Source organism: Rutilus rutilus (assembly GCF_951802725.1).
Source record: "Rutilus rutilus genome assembly, chromosome: 7".
NCBI lineage: Eukaryota > Metazoa > Chordata > Actinopteri > Cypriniformes > Leuciscidae > Rutilus > Rutilus rutilus.
The window spans coordinates 38,008,519-38,033,432 of NC_140221.1; the positions used below are offsets into that span (position 1 = coordinate 38,008,519).

Genomic DNA, 24,914 nt, shown 5'->3' on the forward strand with positions numbered 1-24,914 from the left:
AAACTCTGCCCTTGTGATTACTTATCACAAGGTTTTGATGACTTAATTTGTTCTATCACAAGATACTAACAGACTAGTCTAGTTTCATTTCCCAAATGTGTTATTTATACACAGGACAGAATGTTTTAGTACATTGTGTTTCAAAGTGTTATCATGTTAGGCCTGAAAAGAGAAGTAAGGTTAGATGTTAGAGACATGGTTAGTTTAATATACAGTTTACTATTTTATCTATTAAAAATCCACCACAATGGTGTCAGACAGACAGAATGACAAACAGAATGATGGACAGAATGACAGTCAGACAGAATGATAGATAGAACAAACAGACAACAACAAACAGAATGATAGACAGAACCACCAGACAACAGACATATAGAAAAATAGAATGACAGACAACAAAAGACAGACAAAAAAATAGAATAGAACGACCAACAGACAGAAAGATAGACAGACAGATAGACAGACAGATAGATAGATAGATAGACAGACAGACAGATAGATATCCTAGGTTGAAATGTTGGTATTACCCATGAGAAATTCAACCTCTGATAATGACAATCTAATCTCCAAATTTGAACATGCCATCAAACACAAGTCAAGTCAAGTCAAGTCAAGTATATTTGTATAGCGCTTTTCACAATACAGATTGTATCAAAGCAGCTTCACAGTATTAAATTAAAATAATACAACAAGGTTTGTTTCTAGTGGAATTTATTGATTGATAAAATCAGATTAAATATCCCCAGAATATCCCCAACTGAGCAAGCCAAAGGCAACAGTGGCAAGGAACCGAAAAACTCCATCAAATGACCTAATGGTGTCCTAAAACTCCATCAGGTGACCCAATGGAGAAAAAAAAAACCTTGGGAGAACCCAGGCTCAGTCGGGGGCCAGTTCTCCTCTGGCGTTTATTAACTAGAGGCCGGATTGTAATTTGAACTGTAAGATTAAAAATATTATATGAATGCCTGGCTGAAGAGATGCGACTTTAATCTAGTTTTAAACTGGGAGAGCGAGTCTGAGCAACGAACACTATCAGTAAGGCTATTCCAGAGTTTTGGAGCTAAATGTGAAAATGCTCTCCCTCCTTTGGTGGATCTGGATATCCTAGGTATGACCAAAAGCCTTGAATTAAGTGATCTTAAAGAGCGCGATGGATTATAGGGCGATAGAAGATCCGTTAAATAGACTGGAGCTAAGCCGTTTAGGGCTTTATAAGTCAGTAGCAATACCTTGTAATTAATACGGAACTTTATAGGTAACCAATGCAGTGATGATAAAATCGGTGTTATATGATCATATTTTCTTGATCTAGTAAGAACTCTAGCGGCGGCATTCTGGACTAACTGTAGCTTGTTTATTGAGGATGCAGGACAACCGGCTAATAAAGCATTACAGTAATCTAGTCTCGAGGTCATGAATGCATGAACTAACTTTTCTGCATCAGAAACTGATAGCATATTACGTAGCTTAGCAATGTTTCTAAGGTGGAAAAAGGCTGTTTTTGTAACATACGAAATATGATTTTCAAAAGACAGGTTGCAATCGAGTATAACACCCAGGTCTTTTACTGTAGAGGATAAAGTAACAGGACATCCTACTATATTAAAGTTGTATTGCGAGAGGTTTTGCGGGTGGTTTTTTGAACCGATAAGTAGTACCTCTGTTTTGTCTGGATTTAATAAAAGAAAATTACGCGTCATCCAATCTTTTATATCGTTAACACACTGTCAATTTGGATAATTTAGCGTTTTCATCTGGCCGTGACGAAATATATATTTGAGTGTCATCAGCATAACAAATGGAAACTAATTCCATGTTTCCTTATAATATTTCCAAGTGGCAGCATATATACTGAGAATAATAGAGGGCCTAACACAGATCCCTGCGGCACTCCATAGTTTACTGGAGTTATGATCGATTTTTCTCCATTTAAATAGACAAAATGGTAGCGGTCAGATAAGTATGATCTGAACCAGCTTAATGCTTGTCCTTGAACACGAGTATAATTTTATAGTCGATCTAAGAGTATTGTGTGATCTATAGTATCGAACGCAGCACTAAGATCAAGTAAAACTAGTATTGAGATACAGCCTTGGTCAGAAGGTAAAAGTAAATCATTTGTGATTTTAACGAGCGCAGTTTCAGTGCTATGGTGCGGCCTGAAACCAGACTGAAACTTTTCATAGATATCATTTTCTTGCAAGAAAGAACACAATTGAGCAGACACCACTTTTTCTAATATTTTAGACATAAAAGGAAGATTTGAAATGGGTCTATAATTTGCTAGGTTATTATGATCTAATTGTGGTTTCTTAATGAGAGGTTTTATAACTGCCAGTTTAAATGTTCTTGGAACATGACCTAAAGATAAAGACGGGTTAATAATATTGAGGAGAGGCTCTTCCACTACAGGTAACACTTCTTTCAGTAGCTTAGTTGGTATAGGATCTAATAAACATGTTGTAGTTTTAGATGAAGTGATAAGTTTATTTAACTCTCTTTGTTCTATAGTTGTAAAGCACTGTAACTGTTCTTGCGGGGTGATAATTGAGGCTGAATTATAAGGCGCAATTGAAGATTGAACGTTTACAATTGTGGTTCTGATGCTTTCTATTTTCTCAGTGAAGAACTTCATAAAATCATTACTACTAAACTGTAACGGGATATTTTGTTCGGGTGACGTCTGTTTATTTGTTAGTCTAGCCACGGTGTTAAATAAAAACCTTGGATTATTTTGGTTATTTTCTATTAGTTTGCGGAGATGCTCAGCCCTGGCCGCTTTTAGGGCCTTTTTATAACGTGACATACTGTCTTTCCACGCGATTCTAAAGACCTCTAAATTAGTTTGTTTCCATTTACGCTCTAAAATAAGGGTTTCTCTCTTTAGAACATGCGTAGTATTGTTGTACCACGGTGCTTTAATTTTCTCTCTGACCTTTTTTAATCTAATAGGTGCAACAACATCCAATGTTCTGGAGAGAATAGTGCTCATAGTGCTAGTTAGTTCTTCTAGTTCATCTGTTTGTTTGGGTTCAGGCAGCAGCTGAGACAGATCAGATAAGCAATTCGAGAAATTATCTATGGTGGATGGAAGGATTGTTCTGCCTGGCTGATAACGCGGCGCCGCATGACATATTACAGCAGTACGTAATATGCAAGTTACCATGTAATGGTCAGTGACTTCATCACTTTGCGGTATAATATCTATATCGGTTGGATCGGTTCCATGTGATATAATTAAATCGAGTGTATGATTAAGACGATGAGTTGGTCCGGTGACGTTTTGCTTGACCCCAAATGAATTTAATAAATCTGTAAACGCAGCCCCTAACGCATCATTTGGATTATCTATGTGTATGTTAAAATCTCCAACAATTAATGCTTTATCGACATTGACTAATAGGTCTGAGAGAAAATCTGCAAACTCTTTTAGGAAATCAGCGTAAGGCCCAGGCGGTCTATATACGGTAGCCAAGGCTAGAGATAATAGGGATGTTTTTCTAACATCTAAGAGCGTAACATTTAGTACAAGTACTTCAAACGAAATAAACTTATAACCCGCTTTCTGAGTAACATTGAGAATATCTCTATAGATTGTTGCAACACCGCCGCCACGACCAATCAGACGGGGCTCACGCTTATAGGAGTATCCAGGAGGAGCAGACTCATTTAGACCGAAATAATCATTTGGTTTAAGCCAGGTTTCAGTAAGGCAAAGTACATCGAAGCTATTATCTGTGACTATTTCATTTACAATAACTGCCTTAGGTGTGAGTGATCTAATGTTTAGAAGACCTAGCTTTAGAAATTGTTTTTGTTTACTAATAGCAACATTTTCTGGTTTAATAACAATTAGATTTTTCCTAGATCCTGCAGTGGATTTATTATTTGATCTCACTAAACGAGGAATAGACACGGTTTCTATGCAATGTTCTACACTAGTATTTATATCAGTTAAATTGGTGCAGCAGAGACTATGATTTGGACCTTTGGTTACTAGTCAAAAGGTATTTAACATTTTGGAGATGTTATCCGACAGAAGATCTGCTCCGAATCTGCTTGGGTGTAAGCCATCAGCACGGAAAAGCCTAGGACGCTCCCAAAACAGATTCCAATTATTTACAAAGAGCAGTTTCTGCTCATTGCACCATGACATTAACCATTCATTTAGCGCAAATAATCTGCTAAACTTTTCATGTCCTAGTCGGTACGTGGGAAGCGGTCCTGACACTATGATCGTTGTTTCAGGCGATGTGCTGCGTACCGTATCGATCAGATTCCTGAAGTCTTTCTTCAGAATCTCCGTCTGGCGCATCCTGATGTCGTTCACTCCCGCGTGCAGGACAACAGTTCCGACGCGCTCGTCACCGTTCAGAATCTCGGGAACGTGAGTAGCGATTTCAGAAACACGAGCACCAGGAAAGCAGTGACTGTGCACCTTACTTTTACCTAACGTTGCGCGTACGTGCCGAACGATGGAACAAGTGTAAGCATTCCCATCTGTGTGTATAAAAACACACACCTGCGCGTGACGTGATTGTGTTTACTCACAGGTTCCACGGCCGGCTGAAACTGTCTGTTGTACAGCTCTTGGCAGTTGTTAAAGATGTACTCATATGTGGAGTTGAGGCACGCTTTCACACAGTCCCTGACCACATGGGCCGCACGCGGGGGAGACTGCAGTTCCAGAACCTGGACACAGGGGGCAGCAGAGAAGACAAGAGCATGTCTGTATGTCTATATATAACAACGTAACTCCCGCTAACAAGTGGCATGCTGTCAAATCAATAGTGACTAATCTCCGTTATGAAAGCCCGCACAAAGGCCTCTCTCTTACAGCACAAAGAAATCAATCTTCATCTCAAACCTTCTATTATCCTTTTCTACTGTATGAACTCAGGCAGACAGAAATGTCTGAGCGTTTACTCAAAGCTGTCTGAAACACAATTGAATTATTCATCTCTATAGGATCTGTCACTCAATATATGTATTACAAATAAGACCCACATCCCTGTAACTCCCAAATACAGTATAAACAACAAAAAGAGCAATATAGCATGTCATTCCTTGATAAGATTTAGAGGTACGTTATCATACCTTCAATCTGAAGAATGTAATGCTAGTCAATAAATCCACAGTGGATTTGAGATCTGCTAGACGTGGTTTACTGCTGGCTGGGAAATTATTCTGGAGATCAAAGGGACAGAAAGAACATCACAGGAAGCTTGAGTGAGAAGCACAATATGACCTTGGAAAGATAGTAACTGAACAATCATAGAAAAACAATGCATCACAAAAATTGTTTTTATGTTATTGATATGTTATTGATCAAGTCTATATAACGTTATAAAGAGTATACATGCCAGCCACTCTCAAAACCAGTTGAAATACCCTTCATAAATAGATTTTATTGCTTTACCCTGGTCCAAGACCTGACTTTCAGTGTCTGTAAAGAGCTTGAAATGAAGTATTAAAAAAAAGAAAGCTAGGGTAGGCAATTATTGAGTGGCTAGCAATAGCGAATTAGCTTTAGATCTCATGGACCCTCCATTCAGAGCGCTGTCCAACACCACGCCTCCTCTACAACACATGAACGAGCACGAGTCTGCAATTTTTTTAAATGAACTCATGTCTCAAAGCACATATCATTAAAAAAATAATGAACGTAAACAACTTAAAGATCGCTGAATTGTACCACCTGACCGCTGCGGAATAATTTAGCCTTTGTATGCAAATACATAGGTTGGCAGGCAGGTAGGACATACTATCATTGCATTTGGACATAATGCAATGAATGGACAACATTTTTTTTGGTCCTGAAACTTCCACAGAACATATCATTTTTTATAAACATTTAGACCACTTCTATTATTGATTGCTATCAGGATGTAAAGAGAGTTTCAACCAGTATAACAAAAAAGTTTTTAGGAAAACATTGCCTACCCAAGCTTTAAGGTAAATAACGTGTGAACAAAATATTTTTTATTGTGTGCTATATTCCAATCAAGCTGTAATTTGTTTTACAATACACCATGCTAGGCTGCATCGATTGTCCCTGTAGATCAGGCTAAGTTACAGTACATGATGAATACTTACTCTGTATGTTGACATGTCAATGCGGAGTGAGTTATGGAGCTGATCCAGCAGTCTAACAAACCGATCTTTCTGCATTAACAGAGAGAAAGATGACTCAGTGGTGAAAAGAATTAAACAAACTAACAAAACAAAATTGGTTGTTTCTTTCTGTATTTGGTCATGTATTTAGTTATAGAGTCAGAGCAAAAATGACAAACCCTCCAACATTTTCAAAGACCCAAGGTACGTTTATCTGACACTAATCTCCTTCTGAATGAATCAAGGGGTCAGGGATGCTGACAATATTTCATTCATTCACTGTTGTATCTTTTCAAAATCCCTTTATGAGCAAGATTCTTTCTCCAGAAAGGTCCAGTACAAGAAAGCGAGGAAAGGGATTGTAGCTGGATTCAAGCAGATGCATTCATGGTTTGCAAGAATCATCATCTTCAGAATATACTCTCAGTGGGTTTGGGATAAAAGGTTTTATATATATATATATTTTTTTTTATGCTACATAGCCAGTTTTTATGTCACATTTTACTGAGCATATCCTCATGAATGAACAGAGGTAATAAGCAACCTCTAGTCTGTCCTTATAGTGGTGGGTCCATATTGGCTGTGTGCGATGCAGAGTTAGCATTACCCCAAAGTTGGAGGCATTGAAGCGGTCACAGGCGGAGACGTTGGTGACTGAGGTGGGGTGAGCGTAGAATGCGTTGATGTTGGCCAGGAGCGTGCTCATTACCGCAGGGACACCAGGCAGCATGTATTTTAAGGACAGACATGCAAACTGCCTACAGGTGGACAGACACAGACACCCAGGTATGTCATAATGGTTCCACTTTATTTCGATAGTCCACTTTAGACATTCTAATAACTATAAGTAACTTTGCAACTACATGTCAGTTAACTCTCATTAGAGTATTAGTAGACTGTTAGGGTTAGGTGTTAGGGTTCGGGTTCGGAGAATAAGTTGACTTTTAGTTGAGCAAGTTACTTATAGTCAGTAGAATATCTGTTAGGGGACCAACAAAATAATGCATTAGCAGATATTAAGCAGACAGTCTACTAATACTCTAATGACAGTTAGTTGACATGTAGCTGCAAAGTTACTTATACTTAGTAGAATGTCTAAAGTGGACAATCGAAAAAAAGTGTTACTGTAATAATAGTAAATGTAAATGTTTTAATAATATATCATATTAATTTTCCTTTTATCAGTATGTGGAGATATTTCCACATCAGTATGTGGAGATATTTCAAACAATATTTCACTCATTTCAAACAATAAGTCATTTCGTTGTGATTCACTGCTTCTCACCAAAACAAGTCTCTATTGAATAAACAAAAGGCTCATTAATATTCAGTTCGGAATATCAATGTGCACAACTGAACCCAAATATTCAGTCCATTTCAATACCCACTTAGTATTTAAAACTCTCTTAAACAACAACTCATACTGTAAAACTGACTTATTATTGATGGGCATTGATGCGATTACAGAACGCTACCAGCAGACATTTCCTGTCAACAGCAAAAGACCTGTAGCTGTCAGAATACACAGAAAACCATGGCTTACGTCATGGCCTGATAGATGGATTCTATCCCATAGCGCATGGCAAACTCATCTACAATATCTTGAGCAATCTCATCAAAGTAGATCTTCCAGGCATCATCTCCACGTGCCGTGGGCAACTTCACCACACCCTGCCCTTCAACGTCTGTCACAAAGTGAAAGAAATTCTACAAAAAAAAAGAGAGAAGGAGAGTGTTTCGAAATTATTTTCTGTTTGTTGCCTTTTGGTATAAATATATTAGAGATTAATTATGTACCATTCAGAAGTTTGGTTTAGGATTTTAACATAAAAAAAAAAATCTGGATGCATTTATTTGATTAAAAATACAGTAAAACAGTAATATTGTGAAATCATTTAAAATAGGTGTGTGTGTATATATATATATATATATATATATATATATATATATGTGTGTGTGTGTGTGTGAATCCTGAAAGAATCAAAGAATCCTGAAAGAAATTTGTACATAATAGTTTTCAACATTGACAATATTAATAAATGTTTCTTGAGAAGCAAATAAGCATAATAGAATGATTTCTGAAGGATCATGTGACACTGAAGATTGGAGTAATGTTTTGCGTCACAGGAATAAATTAAAATAGAATTAAAATAGAAAACAGTTCTATTTTGTAATAATTGTGATAATATTAAATTGTAATAATATTTCACAATCTTACTGTTTTTAATCAAATAAATACAGCCTTGGTGAGCATTAGATACTTCTTTTAAAAACATAAAAAAATCTTAATGATCCCAAATTTTCGAACGGCAGTGTTTATTTATTCCTGTGATGGAATTTGCCATAAGACATTACTCTTCAGTGTCACATGATCATTCTAAAACATTCCAATATGCCGATTTGGTGCTGAAGAAACATTTCTTATTATTATCACTGTAAAAAACAGGTTGCTTTTCATTTTTGTGGAAACCATGATAAATTTTGCTCTGGGATTCGGCATTTGTTTTAAATAGAAATGTTTTGTAACAATGTAAAAGTCTCTATTGTCATTTTTGTCATTGAATAAAAGCATTAATTTCTTTAAAAAAAATATATAACAACCCTAAGTTCTTGAACATTAGTGTACACAGGCATTTGAAATTTAAATTAAAAAAGATATTGTAAGCGTTTTACCTCGTGCAGACAGGTGTACTGGACATGATAAGGGGCCACTTTCTCTTCCCCTTTAATTTCCACACTTATCTGCAGTCTAATGGCCCCTGATACCGCTGACTTGTCTGTGCGTTTTTCTGCAGAAATCAGAGATTACACATGGTCATTAGACATCTGATATAAAAGTTTACCAGCATCTGCTTCTAATGGAGACCCTTGGCCAAAGCATAATAGTAGATTTACATCCGGCAGTAATATTTAATCAATTTTATCATCAAGCGATAATAAACAGTCTTTTCAAATTTAAAGACATCAGACTTAAGATTTTAAAATCAACACCTATCACCTAACCCTTTCTACAATAAATATTTGATCAGAAACAATTTATTGTTGTAGGAAGCCATTATGAACAGATTGGACACAAATGTATTGAGCTCTTATGAAAATCACATCTGAAGAACAGCTTTCTCACTTCTGTAATATTATAATGCAAAGAGAGAAGAAGCCTTGTGGCCGTAAAGTAGTTAAACCATCTGACTGACTGTAAAATGTCCACCACCAAAGTTGGACATATTAATCGTGCAAGTTTTCATGAATAGCTAAAAGAAATTTTTTGTCATATTTCACAGTATTTCACATCTAAATTCATGCAGATCACTACATCTGATAATTTTATCTGCTCAGGCTTATTAAAACATTAAAAATGAAGTAAGATATATATTATTACAGTTCATATTTTTGGCATGGATCGTTTATTACCTGCACTGAAATCCCAACCCTTAAGCAGACCGATGGTTTAATTTCTTGTGTAACATAATGGAGCCATACAGTTCTTAGTCCTAATCCCCTTAAGAAAATTAGCACTGTCTAGTCATGGGTTCCCTTGAGAATTTCTAATGGGGTTTTCGAATATCAGTTTTAGATTTATGAGGAAAAAAAAATATAAGGTCCTAATTAGCCTGAATGAAGCAACTGAACAGAAGATGTGACTGTGTAATTTATGTTATAGAACAAAACATGAAAGCCCTTTTCCAGTAAATGTTAACTACTAAATCAAACTAACTAACTAAAACAACTAATTCAATCAAAAACAACTATTCTAAAACCCATTCAAAATTCCAGAGGGAACCCACAGTGAGACTTCCAGCTGTATAGAACACACAAGTGCTGCTTTCAAAACCCCAGAGAAAAGTTTTTTTTTTTTTAAAAGAGATCAAAAACTACTCAACATTAAAACACACATAGACTGAGGAACATACCAAGGTTATACCAGACGTCCATTTCTCCACTTAGGGTTCGGACCTCGATGATGCTCTGACCCAAAAAGTCATCAGATTCCCTTTTGAGACGCTGCTTCACACGAGACTTTATATCATCATCTTCATCCCATACGCGCAGTTTAATGCGATCAGATGAATTGTGGCACTCACTGGGGAGGTGACAGAAAACAAATCACAAAGCCTTTTTTTTTGTATTGTTTTGGTTCTAAAATTTTAATTACTTTTGCAAAGCCACAGAAATGTACTATCTGTGATTTCAACACAGTTAACAACAATTCAATATGAACACAAGTTGCTATAATTCTTAAAAACTGCAAACAGTCTTCATTTTAATTAACCAAACTACTAATTCAATTACTTTTAGAATTGTTTATGGTCACTATAATTAAAAAGGAATTTATTTAATAAGCTAAGTATTAATTATTGCTTTTAGAAATTGACACTTTATTAAATAATTATAAGGCACATATTAGAGTGGTTTTACCATTTTTGTCTAACAACAAAACTTGCTATTGTGGCTTATATATTATTCTGCTGGACTATGCCATAGAATATTGGTGAATGCAATGCAGTGCTTTCTTCCCATATGCATAACCTTTTTTTTTATAGCAGTGTACAGTATACTTTAAAATCTTCTTTTCATTTCACGTTGTCTTAGCTCTGCGAGAAGCTCCCCGAGTAAGAATTCCATTATACATTATAAGTTTTGGCTTGACTTTGACTTACTAGCCTGTGGGAGATCACTTTAAAATCTTATATCTTATTTAATTACTTCTAGACTGCAAAGAGGACCAATAACATGGAGACCAAATAGACACTTTTGCTGACGTCTCATTCTTCTCAGATAATTTTTTTCTCCTTTCTCCTGCAAGTCTCCAGGAATTAATGTGTCCCCAGTGGAGTTTTAGGAGAGATCTCAACAATTAAACAACATGTGCTCAAATTTGTCAAGACACCAAAGTCAGCAAAAGTCAGAGATCTCAATATACACTGAATTATCTGAGATATGCTATCCACATTTATTTTATAGCTCCATAGTCCATACCCTTTTACAGTATGGCAATAATTGTCACATTTGTGATTCTTTATTTAATTTTTATTATATTAGTTTTTAAAATAATTTTTTACTATTTTATTTATTTATGATTCTATTTTAAGAAATATTAGGAGAAATATCTAAGATAAAGGTGACATAAAACAACTCCTGAGCAAAGATTGCCTTTCGGAGAAAGGCAATATTAAAAAACAATATACAGATTTTGTCTGATTACATTGAAAACAAATGATAATAAGAACAAAGCAAGAAAAGAAAGGGTTCCAAGAGAACAAGGAAATATTGTACAAGACTCACAAGTTGAACGTCTCCTCCCACACAGGGTTAAGGTTACCGTAGATAGTTTTGGTTCTCTTCTTAGTCTTTCCAACCTGAACCGTCACATACGGATCACTGGAACCAGTTCTGTCTTTAGCCTGCAGGCCCTGAGCACTCACCACTGGAAAAAAACACATGAACACACACAATCTGATCAGTAAAAAAAATTGAAATTTCAATGCAGGCACAGGACATTTTTTAGTAATAGAAATCTGCATTTACACAATTGTTCCTTGAATATATAGATCTTTGAAAGGTGTCTACTCTAAATTTAAATTAATACATTGATTAAATTAATACATTATTTGCTAACTGTGTAATCTGTATATGTACATTTTTGAAATACATAACTTGGACACAGTCACCTCTGATAACAGACCACTCTAAATTGTAATGTAGATATGCATTTTCTGTAAAGCTGTTTTGAGACAATATGTATTGTGAAAAAGCGGTATACAAATAATTGTGAATTGAACTGAATACTCTAAACATTTCAATCAAAGTACAGAGCAATATCAGCTGTCCCTGCTTCCGTACCCGTGATGGAGATTTTGGCAGACCATTTTGATGTTCCGTCAAGCACTGTCTGTTTGATGGTCTTCATCTGCTGAGCATGGTTCAGTTTAGTCATACTGAACACAAGCCTTATCATCTCAAAGATTTCAGGCTTGTTCCTCTCTCGGATCTTCATGCGGTCCTTCATGGCTGATATGATATGCTGGGTTCTGTCCTCTGCTCCAGTTTTGGAGCTCTTCTCAGCAGCTCCTAGCAATTGTAGAGATGCGTTTAGAATTTGATCGCAATATAAAACATAATAAAAGAGGGGACAAAAACACGTCAAACATATTGCACTAGTGAAAAAGTTTCTATTGTGTATTTTCATTACAAATTATATTAACATTAAAGGAAAAGTTGAATTTAAATGAATTTTTGTATATTTTTCATGAATTGTATAATTGAGCATTAGTGTTAGAGTATAATCTTACATATTTCTTCCTCATTTTTACAAGATTTCTGCTCAATCAGTTGGTTACTTTTATTAAAAAGCATCCATCAATGGCACAGATGTAACATTCATAAGGAATAGTGCAAAGAAATAAAACAAATACATAAACTACTAACTGTAATGAACATTTAAGTCGTTTTTTTTGTTGTTGTTGCTTGTTTTTCTGTATTTGGTTAGTGACTCACTCTGCAAACAGTCTGCGTTGAGAAGCTCCTGGCATTTTTCGTGGCATTTGACTCCGCACTCTGAGCAGCGCATGCCCTGCCGCGCGATACCCCACAACAAACCCTCACATTCATAACAGTAGGTGGGCGTGGTGGCGGTCCACACTTCAAAGTTATGGGGTGTCGTGCAAGAAATAGGGTAAATCAGAGCCTGGAGGGTCTTCTTGTACACGTGATTCTTCTACAGAGAAAAAGAAATTGAAAATGGTGTCTGCAGAAATGGGCCCTAGACGCAATCCTGATGATGGCATTTCAAAACAAAGCCCAGCTCAAATGTAGGATGTGTTGAAATGAAAAGACAGGAAGCTGTTAAGAATGGTTCAAACTGAAAATGGGAAAATGGGAAAAAAAGCAGGTAGAGTAAGTGTAAGAGCCCAAGATATGCTTTATAAAAATTGGTGTAGGTGTAGTTATGGAAGTGGGCAGACAGGTGTCAAAGTGATGACCAATTGAGAGCCACATCACACATCTTTCTCTACATAAGGTGTAGGTGTACACCCACACAAACATTCATCAATTCGGAGCATCTGAAGGGTAACTTTAAATTTTGATATAAGACTAGAAAAATCGAAACTAGAAATGAAAACTAGAGCATTTTAATTCTGTCAACAATTACTCCGTTATCATTATGACCCTTGTATCATTCTGAACCACACAATGAAAAACACAATGCCATGCAATAAAAGTGAAAGGAGACAGATGCTGTCAAGCTCTAAAAATGGCAAAAAAAGAGAAAAAAAGAACCATGAATGTAATAGCTATACAAATGGCTGATGTGATACTGTATATTACTTCTGAAAGACTACAAGTTCTTTTAATTCTTTATTTATTAATTGCATATCAGTAAAAAACATTCTGCTGGGAATTTTTAAAGACACATGATACAAATTAAATAATTATTTACTGAAAATCTTTGTCATGTTCAAACTCATTACATTGTTATTGGTTATGAAATATGTGCATGGTATTGATCATAGATGGTGTGAATCATGTCTTTTCAGTGAATACTGACTTAAATTTCTGTTTCTTTTTGCTATTTCTTTAAAGTCAGCATGACATGAAAATTCACCCTCTCTATTTTCTAAATACTTGTTATTGGTCTTATTGTAAATAATACATCCATACATAGTTCTTTTTTGACTTCCCTCTAGTTTTGTAAGAAAGACCTTTGCATTTATTTAGTCTGCTTAAACCCCGCCCCTTTCTCACAATCTAATTCAAGCTGTCAATTAGATCTACTGCCATCCAATCAACAATCAATGTATAGAACACTTATTTTTTTCAGATCTGTCACTACTTCCGTTTCATTGCAACTTTAACAATTGGGTTGAGAGAAGCAATTTAAAAAAGAGAGAAGCAGATAGATGACTGATGTTTGTGTATTTGCAGCTCTTACCAGTTCTTCATCCTTCACTGAAGAGCGCGCTGATAATGCGCGCGAGATCCCAGCTTTCCTGGACTGTACCAGAGACTGAGAGAGGGGAACAATGGTTGAATATGAATTAATAATAGTAGAATTTATTATACCATTGTGGGTCTGTCACTTTATTTGTGCTCCCCTAATGGATTTAGCAAAATTGTCTGTTATTTTTCCTTAAACACCTGGTAAATGTCAATTCATGCCTGTGTATACTACATTCCCATTAATATGCTAAACACTATTCACCCATTAAGGGCACCGTGTCTAAGAAGCTTTCAGCATTTCATTTCTAACTTCTTAAATGACTAAATACAATAATAAAGAATAGTACCAACAACAACCACAAAAATCAGCCTATAAATACTGTCAATACAACATGCTGAAAAAAACTATCAATGATTGTTTCCTAGGTAAAGGCAGACAAATACTCCAAAGATTGATTTTCCATAGGAACAGAGATAAGAGCACAATTTAGCCTCTCATAGCTAATGACAGTGATTCAACACAAGCAAATGGCTGGCTTTGTATTTTCCCTGGCCATCGACTGCTCAGCTAGTCAACCGTGAGTGGTACAGGGTGAGTGAGGGGGCTGGCAGGTCATAGCTGAGGTTCAGTCAATTAAAAAGCCTTGAAAGCTAAATACAAGGATCGATACTACATTGCTAGGAGAAAATGTCCAGTTGCAATGCCATAAAAAAATATATAAAAAAATTCCCTTATTTATCATTTGTCTGGAACATGTAAATTGTAATCAGAATCAAGTATTCCAGAGTTGTGCAATAACCTGTTTATATTCATCTTAATCACCCTTTACAAAAAAGAAGCCTTCGTTGCCATGAAAACTGTTGTGCAAGTCAAAAGCTTCAGATCAAGCCTGTTTTTATTTTGCATTTATTCTTTTTTGTCTCCTCTGCAGCATGTCAAATGTATCTGTGTGGGTTTCAATTTTATAGTGTAGCAACAAAGACTGATTGATGAAAGTCCCCCATTTCTGACTCACGGACATGTCAGTGAACTGGAGAAGACAAGCTCTTCAAATACTCCTCAATAGTATGCACACTCGCCTGGTTTTTAATGCACCAGTCACATATGATGTCCCTCTTCAAGGGTGAAGAGAAGACATTCAATTACAAGTTTACATTGACACATGTATATGGCAAAATCCATTAATAAAAAACAGACCACTTGTAATATCAACCCTTGTGAGACAGGATGTCATGCGCTCATTCACTGGTGATATAGTATACTGCTCATTTCAATCACGAGTTGAGCGGCAAATCAAAGGTGATGGCATCACACACTGAAAATTAAACTGAGCACAAAACAAAATTTTTGGACAATCTGAAGTTTAATATTATACAGTATTTGCATCCAACACTTTCGCCTTCAGTGTGGACAGACAAATTGCTTGTCACTGGAATCACATCATGTCTGACTAGGACGCAATGTTATAGCTAAAATAACATTATACACCTAAAATAATGTTTTTAAGTCTGCTTTGAGTAAAAGCTGAAAAATGTAAACCTTGAATTGTGAAGCATTCTCTTATAGAAAAGGTTTACTTACCATGGCCTAGTAGTGAAGGAAAGCATTAAGAAAAATGCCAAAAGAAGATAAGAATTCAATTAAAAGGTTAGATAAGAGATATAAAAGAGTTAGATTACAATAAGCCAAATCTGTATATACCCAATAGAGAGGGAAAAATTACTAACAAATGTGGCAGAATGTTGTTTCAATATGGGTGGGGCTGTGGAAAATGAACAATAAACATTAAAATCACTCACCACTTCGCTAACCAAGGGGATAGGCTTTCTCTTCCTAAGGTCAGGCATGCTGTCAATGCCAAATATTCCACCTCCCCTGAAGATAAAAAATATTTCAGTAATGGAAGATAAATATTAGGTGAAGAACAGCTTAACAACAACATGGTTCGAACAGTGAAAGAAAATGAGCAAGAGTTCATACCCAGGTTTGGCCCATGGTTGTTTGTTATGGTCTCCATTGATATTCTGAAAGGTTGATCATATTGTCATGTATTAAAACAAATATAAACTGTTAAAGCTTCACATATAGGCAACAAAAACAGCACATGGGAAACGGGGAGAAAAAGGAATAGTGAAAGCCCTGCTGTTTGGTTGATCGAATTTCACCACTATATTCGTGACTATCAGGATTTTACAGTCATGAGAAAAATTCTAGTCGAGACAGGACGAGACATGCAAGTTCTCAAAAATCCCTAATGCACAATTCCTGTCAGAAAATAACAATTGAATTGTCTTTCAAAAGTCAAAACATGTAAGTATAATACAGCATATCTAACACAGAGAAAAGTACTTTTGCTTTTGATGCAAGATAAATACAGAAACTTATCTTGTAAATAAAAATTAAAAGCAATCATACTAAAATTTGTAACAAATTAAATTAATAAAATAAAATATATGTTAGCAAAATTAATTTTATAACAATTAAATGATTTTATGTAATATAAAATTAGGACAAATTATTGAATGGCATTCATACCACCTCTGTGCTATAATAAAAAATGTAAACACCATTTTATCTCAACTCATCATTTGGCAACAGGCTACAAGTGCACTAAATGAATTTTATTTCTTATTTAGAAACATTTCTTCCTCAAAAATACCAAGAATTGTTGATGTAGTTGCAACAGAATCATTCAATTCCTTAAACAAACCCATCCCTAATGCCAAACCCCTCAAAACAAAAAGGGCTGATGGAAGAAAACCATTGCTATAAAACTCTGACTCAGCAAGTCTAGCAATAGGCCATAAATGTATCTGCCATCACAGTTTCTATTTTATATGGTATAACCGGGAGGGATACTTTAATGAGCTACAATCAATAACACAGTCTGAAAATGTGTGTAATGTTTACAATGCAGCATAACTTACAATGAGAACAAGGCATGATTTAAACAAAATAAAAATAAAAAAACAGACAAGTAATTTAACACAATGCAGCAAATACACAAATGAGTCTGTTATCACCATGCACATTTAAGTCCTTTAAACAACATTATTTATCTTCAGCACTGCAAACATAAAATATCAAGGCACTTTTTAAACAATGTGAAAAAGATATAACCTGATCTTCATCCTGGCTTCCATCTGAAAATAAAAACAAATAGCACATCAAGCTATCATATAATTGTTAGCCAGAACCAGACATGACTCTTTAATTAGACAACATTATAAAGCATATAAACTTCTTGTCCAAGAACATATTTATATCTGCAGACAGAGAGTTTAATAACCTTGTTTATAATATGTACCGGGAATATGAACTGCATAACTGTGGCGATTTTGTAATTGATCTAGACAGTTCATGAAAGTTTCATTGAGATGTTTTATTCATATATAACGGCTCCTAAATTTTCCCTGCACTCTGCTTTCATGTCAGATTTGTTTTCATTTCAGTTCAATGAGTGTAATTAGTTTGTCTGAGCCTGGGGAACAAGACTAGTGTAACACCCAGAAGGGCGTTTGCTAATATATCTGCAGAAAAGGACCACTGGCTACAGGAGTCAGCAGTTTCTGATGAAATCTGATATTTTACAGAAAAAAAAAGGAAAAAAGAGTAGCATTTAAATATTGCACACTATTTGTGAGACACGTTTTATGTGCACAGCCATGGTCATCGGAATTATTTACTTTCCATTTCTGACAAGGAATTTCAAGACAGAGTTCACAGAAACCACCAACACTGCAAATTTGAAACTTTAGCCAGAAACTTATGACAAATCCCAATAAAACAGAACAATGAGGCAAAGGGCCTCAATATACCTGGGTTCAAATCATCTTCAGAAAATGCTGACATGGTCACTATACTGAGTTGTCTTCTGGACTCTCTCTTCTCCCTCAGAATCTGCTGGAAAGTCCTGAGGCACTTCAGGCGGCGTGCATCCCGCTGACTAAGCTCTGCTTCGCTACCTCCTTCTGTGAAGGACTCGGTGGGAGGCTTCGTTTCCCCCATTAGTGTTCTCTGCTCCTCTTCAACTGCTAGTTCCTCAGGGGAAAAAGAGTCTTGGATAATGTCTGTAGAGAAGCACTGTGTTAAATGAGCACTGGTTTGATGTCCATATGTAGCATCTGATGCATTACTGGTGGATGAGTCCAACCCTGGAGAATTTGGATGTTCTGAATCTTCAATATTATGCTGGTGAGGAGGTGATTCAGGTTTTGCTTTGGTGGGGATGCATTGAGGTATCTCGGCGAAGCCTTTCTCAGTACTGATGGCTTGAGGCCGCTCAGAATAGTTGGTTTCTGTTTGTGGAGTCCCCATCTCTATATGAGGCATCTCTAAATTTGGTGTTCCAGTCACCATCATTCCTTGTTGCTTCCCACACAGAGACATCGGTGAATGGACTTCAACTTTTTCTCCTGGTAAATTTGCACTAGTTCCATCCATCTTCTTCAGAGCTCCACGTAAGGCAGTTTTGAAGTCAAGAACTGCTCTACCAAACTTTTTTACATTTAATGTCACATTACTGTCATCAGCAGAGTCAGGCTTCCAATCAGGGGAATTTTGATTACATAATGATGTAAATTCATTTAGAAGGCTCCTGGATGGCTCAACAATCACACTTTCTATTGACTCACTTTTAAATGGAAGATTTACAAGGACATTTTCAGAAGAAGATACATGATAAATGTCATTCTGATACACAGAACACTGAGGACATTCACCATCTCCTTTGCAATTATGAGAGCCCAAACCAGGTTCTTCATGGAGCATTTCTGCATCATACTGCTTCCAATCCTCTCTACTGCATGCACTAGCAGGAGAGTTGTAGTGTTTACCAGATACTATGGATATTTGATCTGAGGTGCCCATTGTACAAGTACTTAGAGCTCTTGATGGGTCCCAGCGGTTTACCTCACCTGTGCAGCACTCTGACTCTTCAAAACTGCCTTGTCTGGAGCAAGAATCATCTTCGCTCAATCCAATCTCTCCACTCCTACTGCGTTTTAAAGCCACTAGATTCCAGGTCTGACATTCACACCCTGTATTGCCCTGTCCAGAGGTGGGTCTTTCTGGATCAGACTCAGACTTGGAACTCTGACCTGAAGATGGAGAACTGGTGCTTGGACAGTCCTGTCCATCCTGGCGCTCAAGGAATCCAAAGCTAAGCTTCCTTCTCCATGCACCTTGAGATACATCTGACCTTAGATCAGATGCTTCTTGTGTAAATGGATGGTGTTCATTGTGGTTTGAAGCCTTGGCACTAGTGAAAGTGGATTGCCATGGCACCTCTTTGTGTTTCCCATCAAAAACTTGATATTGCGGGGGTATATTACCACAGCTACTTGAGGATTCAACAGTGTAAGGCTTATTGCAGCCTATACTAACAATTTTACTTGATTTGTGATGGTGGTAGGGACCTTCAGTGCCACCCATTGCCCCTGGCCAAGTCTCCACACCAGATTTTTTTCCAGACCGCATGCATTCAATCTCCATTAAAACGGCATCTACACAGCTAGAAACCTCCTCAACAGAACCACGAACAGATGACAAGTACTCCCTCAAGTCTGAAATCTCCTCTTGTATTTTGTTGATCCCTCGCAATTCCTTTAGTATGTGCTCAACGATAGCACTCGATTCTTCCTCTTGATAGTCCTCATTATTTCCCTTCACAACTTCATCCTGCACTGTCATATTAAACCTGCACAGCAGAGTGTCTGTCTGTATTTTAGGCTCACCATCAAGTATTCTACCAGATGAAAACTCAGTCCCATTTAGATCTTGCGACATTTGGTTTTTAACCACTGACAAATTACTGTTGTGCTGCAAAGTGCAAGGAATCCTGATGCCTCCTTCTCGATTTAGTTCCACTTCCCCTACACAAGGGGCCTCAGAAACTTCTCCCAGCCCATGTCCATTTGGCACCTGAGGCGAGCAGCAGTCCTCTACCGAAGCGAAACCTCTCCTGTAGTAGTTCTGCAACTTTTCAACATCATCTTCACCCTCTTCATCCTCTTCTTCAATTCCAGCATAGTAAAGACCAGAAGGCTGGACAGTATGATCTGCAGATCCCTGCAAGAAACGATTAATTTTCCCACGCAACACCAGAGCAACTCTGGGATTAGGCTGCCTCCTCTTTGGCACTGAATTTTTTTTTTTGGGTCGGGGATACTGAGGGACGCCTGTGCCATCCTGTCCATTGCAGCGGTTGCGGGAGAACATCGCTTCCCCTCCCTTCTTCTGTGCTGTGGAGCTGAATCACATTACTCAGGCTTGAAATACAGCATCTGATGATACAAATGAGAGATTGTCAATCAATTTAAGCAGGACTTGGTCCAAGACTAAGGGGGAAAAGGACATTTAAAAGAATCAAACCAGTGCACATTTACCAATTCGGTTAAGAAAACAAATGATTGTTTATACATTTGGTTCTTTGTCTTAAGTTTAATTCATAGCTCATTTCCTCCCTTGTCAAAGTTGTCACGGATTTGCAACACCACAAAGTAATCCCAGAATTTATCAGTGCAGAGAATTTATCATCTGCAATCCATTATGAGTCTCCCAAAGATGTCTTAGAGCACAGTTTGATCAATAGCAGCACACACTGAAACTGTCAATCATCAATTTTCACATTATCTGGTGCAAATAGCACTGACACCAAAGTGTATTTAAATTATGTGGAAATGTGACGGTAATAAGTATGCCAAAGTGAACAGCTCTATCAGTGAGACTAGCATATTCCAACAAGAAACACGCCTGAAAACGATCACTTTGTTCTTCATTCCTTGAGAACAAAAATAAGGTAAAAAATAGAGGCTGAAGAGGTATTCTGGCTCATCATCCCCTTGCGGAGAGTCAATTAAGCAGAGAAAATGTCACATGTTAGTGCAAAATCGTGTAACACTGGAACAGTAGCTATGGAAACCATTTGCTTTACCTGCATTCAGGTTCTCAGTATATACTGTGGATATATGTCTATAAAGATGGCAATTACCTGAATAAAACTACCTCCTCTGTTTATTCCTCTATATTTATCTTTACTTTCCCATTACTGACATCTGCTCCCAAGCATCAACGTAATGAAACAAGTTACACAGGTTATCAGGAACTGTAAAGGGACTCATGGATGTTAAGCTGGTATGACTCAAGTGAGAGTCAGTTATTCTCATCTTATTTTGACACCCCAACTCTGTGAGTTTGCATGTGGTTTATTCTACAGTATTTGACAGACAGCAGCTAGTACACGGTCCGGTATGTCTTGCTGAGATGGTGTTACATTGGAGATTGAGGCTGAGAGAAGATGAGTTGGTGTGATTAAACCACAGTGTTAAGAGTCTGATTCTTAACAAAAGGGTTATATCATACATGATGCATACCCTAGTCTTTCTCCATCGTGCTCTCACACTTGCCTAACTAGCAACAACTGGATGAGTTTTAAATAGCCAAACAATTTTTGTGTTACATTTTGTTTACACAGTCTTCACTAGTATCCTTGCATGCCTCTCAGTCTCGCTTTTTAACCTTGCCCCTTTCTCTCGCTCTCACTCTCTCTGTCTTTCACTGTAGGAAAGGGCATTCAGGGGTGAGTGATCCACATAAGCACAGTGAGAAGCATGCTAATGTGGCTTTATGAGATCACTGAAATGTAAGAGGTAAAGGTGAGATCCTTCTGCATTTTCTGTCAACCTAAAAGTACGGAAGACAAAGGCACAGAACAAATAGAAGAGGAGAGAATGCTGGGAGGAGAAAGCAGAGGGTATACAAACTACTACTTAAAGGTTCAGTAAGCGATTTCTGAGAAAAAGCAATTTGCGATTTCTTGCTCAGAAGCAATTCTGAGATTGCTTGTTTGTTTTGGTGATATTTGAAATCACCAAAACAAACAAGCTACTACCCAAAAGGATCACACCCCTCTCTTTGTAACTCCGCCCCCAAATTCACAAAGACGCTATGCAACACAGGCACCTCCCCCTAATGAGTATACGCCCCTTACTGCTGATTGGCTACAAGTATGTTTTGGTAATCGCCAATCCACTTATCCTCAGTGTTTCTCAGAAATCGCTTACTGCACCTTTAAAACAAATGTTTAAACGTGGATAATGTTTAAGGTAAATGGGAGTAATGTTTAAGGTAAAATAATGTAAATGGGAAGCGAAAAAAAGAGGTGCCAGTCAGAGTGCTTCAGGAACATTTCACCCAGCTCCTACATTTTTGTTCAGAAGACGCTACATTACTATTCTTGTAAACCTATATTGTAGGCATATGTGGGCAAAAAAAATTTAATTCCAGTGTTTGTTTGAATTCCATTATTTGACCCCCTTTTCTTGCATAAAACAGATCTTATTACTGAAATCAAAAACAAATTATTAAACAATGTTTCTTCAAGGACGTTTCTTCAAATTTCTCATTGCATGCAAATAATTTGCATGACTTAACATTTTTAAATGAGTTTACATTGTGAAAAAAAATCTCGAATAGCGATCCAGAGCAAAAATGTGCATCCTCCGCATGGTGCACAATAAATAATATGATCACATATTAACCATTTTATTGCCAATCTGAAGTACATGTGTTTGTTGCCTAGAGGCGACATCATGCAATATGAGGGTTAAAGATCTGAATACAGAACCGCTTCTTCATGACTGCAAGATTAATTGGAATATTAATTGGCAATGACTTCCTCAGAGCTCACAGCTTTGCACACCACTTCTCACATCATCAATGTACAGTACTATATTTACAAGCAGAACAGAATAATTATCTGTATGTATAGATCACAATGTGAGGACAGGCAAGGCTTTTAATTAATGTTCCCTTTCACTGAGCTTTCGGTTCAAATACAGTATATGTCTCTTTTGTCACAACCAGCACACACACGCACACACAGAAGATTAAAATCTGTGTGACAGAATTAGATTTTCTCTTTAAATGTTCCCTTCACACTAATGGAAGTACTCAAGACAGATCGTGAAAATATTACATGTTTATTAAAATATAAAACCAGCCTATATCGCAACAAGAGGCACTATAAGATGACTATCAACTATAGAGAATTGCTGTCCCCAATCTATTTCTCTACTTTCCACAATAATTTCATCCACACAGTCAAGTGGAATGACCAGACATTCATCTATCAAAGTAAAAGTAAAAGTCTTTTTATCATATTATTTTGTCTAAATGTTCCTGCAAGAATTCAAAGCAAAAACAAGGAAGAGCAAAGAGAAAAGCACTTTTTACAACAACAGGTTGGGTAGAGGAGAAGAACTTCTACCACAGAGATGCAATGTTATTTTTTGTCTAGCCTTTTTTATTCATCACAGGAAATAAACAACGGGAGCCAGTCTAGTATCAGCCACAGTGTGCACCCATGGGCGGCTCGCAGTCTGTTTACATATTATCTGATGCTTACTGCACAAAATGGTGCACAAAACGGCAAGCTCTGATCTGATTAGTTTGCTTTATTCAACTTCCTGGAGTAAGGACTTTTTGTTTTTTCATGATTTGCTGCTTTACATGTCAGTCAGATATTAGCTGCAAAGCAGACAAAAGTTCTATGACGATGTTGTCAAAAGACAGCTCCAACTGAGAAGCTAAAAGTCAGAAATGATGTCAGAATTAGTCAGAGATGCTAGCAGTCAGGATTTTGAGGAGAACGTGTGTGCATATTTAAAAGTCTCCTTTCCGGCAACCTCAATAATCTCTGTGATGTTAAGCAGCGTAGCCTTCTGCTGTCTCCAGGCAGGCTGTTAACCGGTTTACAGGCAGCTTATTCTGGCTGCCTGCCACACGGGTCATGCTGAACTCATTTACACGTACAAGCCACAGGCACCATTATCCATTTTCTCCGTATTTGGCCTTCCAATGTCATGCCTACTTGGTGTATTCACAGAAGCTCGTTCAAAAAAATTAAAAAAGACAGAAAAGCATAGAAGGTCAAGATCCAAGAGCTCAGATTGTCAGTCAATCCATACAACATGACATTTGAATTTAACATGGGTACTTTTTTGCATGTAAACTAAGTAAATATTAAATCTGCCACACATATAAAATGAAACCTAAGCATAATGCTGGAATCACAACCTGTTGGAATTACAACCAGTCACTGCAACTAAATAGCAAGACAAAAATGAGAGTGAGACAGCCAGCCAGCTCAAATGTCTATATTACTTGATAAACACTAAATTATAGTAAAGTACAACCATGGAACTCAATTACACTCAAACTTGTCTCAACCACATGACACCTTAGATAAGAGAGGAAACTGTTCAGATAAACTGTTCTTAAACATATGTATACACTGCATAAAACTTTTCAACATATCAAGCAAAGAGAAATAATTAAATTTAAATTACATAAAAAAAAAGAAAATCTTTATTTAATAATACTATAAACAATATTTTTTTATCAGCACGCCAAATAATATCGATAACAAAGCAAAACCTTTTCTGAAATACTGTTGTAAGACCTTGCAATAAGATATATTGATTTCTCTAAATACTAAAATAAAATATTTAATAATTTAAACATATTGAAAGATAAAACATCCAACTTACCCCGTTGAAAGTGTACAGTTCAATTAAACCACAGATTGTAAGTGGCCAATATTAAGTACATTTTCTGAAAGAGTGGAATTAAAAAGAGGGCTCCACATTATAATTCCAATGTACAGTCCATAAAAAAGGGATTGATTCAAGGGTAGAATAAATGTCAAAAATAGAGTGAAAATGCCAGATCGAGTCTAAACCCCCCTATTCTCCAAAGCTCCAAGCAGCTTCCACAGTAATCCAACAAGTTAACTTGAAAAAGAAATCACTGTCAGTAGCTGATGTTCTCTATTATACCCCAAGTTAAATAAGTCTGT

The 24,914-nt window shown here is 36.8% G+C and overlaps 1 protein-coding gene across 5 annotated transcripts in view; it reads right to left on the reverse strand.

Moving 5' to 3' along the window:
- Positions 1-24,914, reverse strand: part of unc13ba (unc-13 homolog Ba (C. elegans)) — a 74,661-nt gene that overhangs the window by 33,982 nt on the left and 15,765 nt on the right. For all 5 annotated transcript variants that reach the window (XR_014627944.1, XR_014627945.1, XM_084413962.1 and 2 more), the window contains exons 4-16: positions 16,037-16,080; positions 15,856-15,931; positions 14,048-14,122; positions 12,613-12,832; positions 11,959-12,186; positions 11,401-11,542; positions 10,029-10,198; positions 8,791-8,906; positions 7,661-7,824; positions 6,725-6,875; positions 6,100-6,168; positions 5,101-5,190; positions 4,555-4,695 (exon numbers count right to left, since the gene is read on the reverse strand). Coding sequence is in view for 3 of the 5 variants with exons in the window: in XM_084413962.1 (XP_084270088.1) it covers positions 4,555-4,695; positions 5,101-5,190; positions 6,100-6,168; positions 6,725-6,875; positions 7,661-7,824; positions 8,791-8,906; positions 10,029-10,198; positions 11,401-11,542; positions 11,959-12,186; positions 12,613-12,832; positions 14,048-14,122; positions 15,856-15,931; positions 16,037-16,080 (1,686 nt within the window). In the remaining 2 variants the exon portion in view is untranslated. The remainder of the gene's footprint in view (positions 1-4,554; positions 4,696-5,100; positions 5,191-6,099; positions 6,169-6,724; positions 6,876-7,660; positions 7,825-8,790; positions 8,907-10,028; positions 10,199-11,400; positions 11,543-11,958; positions 12,187-12,612; positions 12,833-14,047; positions 14,123-15,855; positions 15,932-16,036; positions 16,081-24,914) is intronic.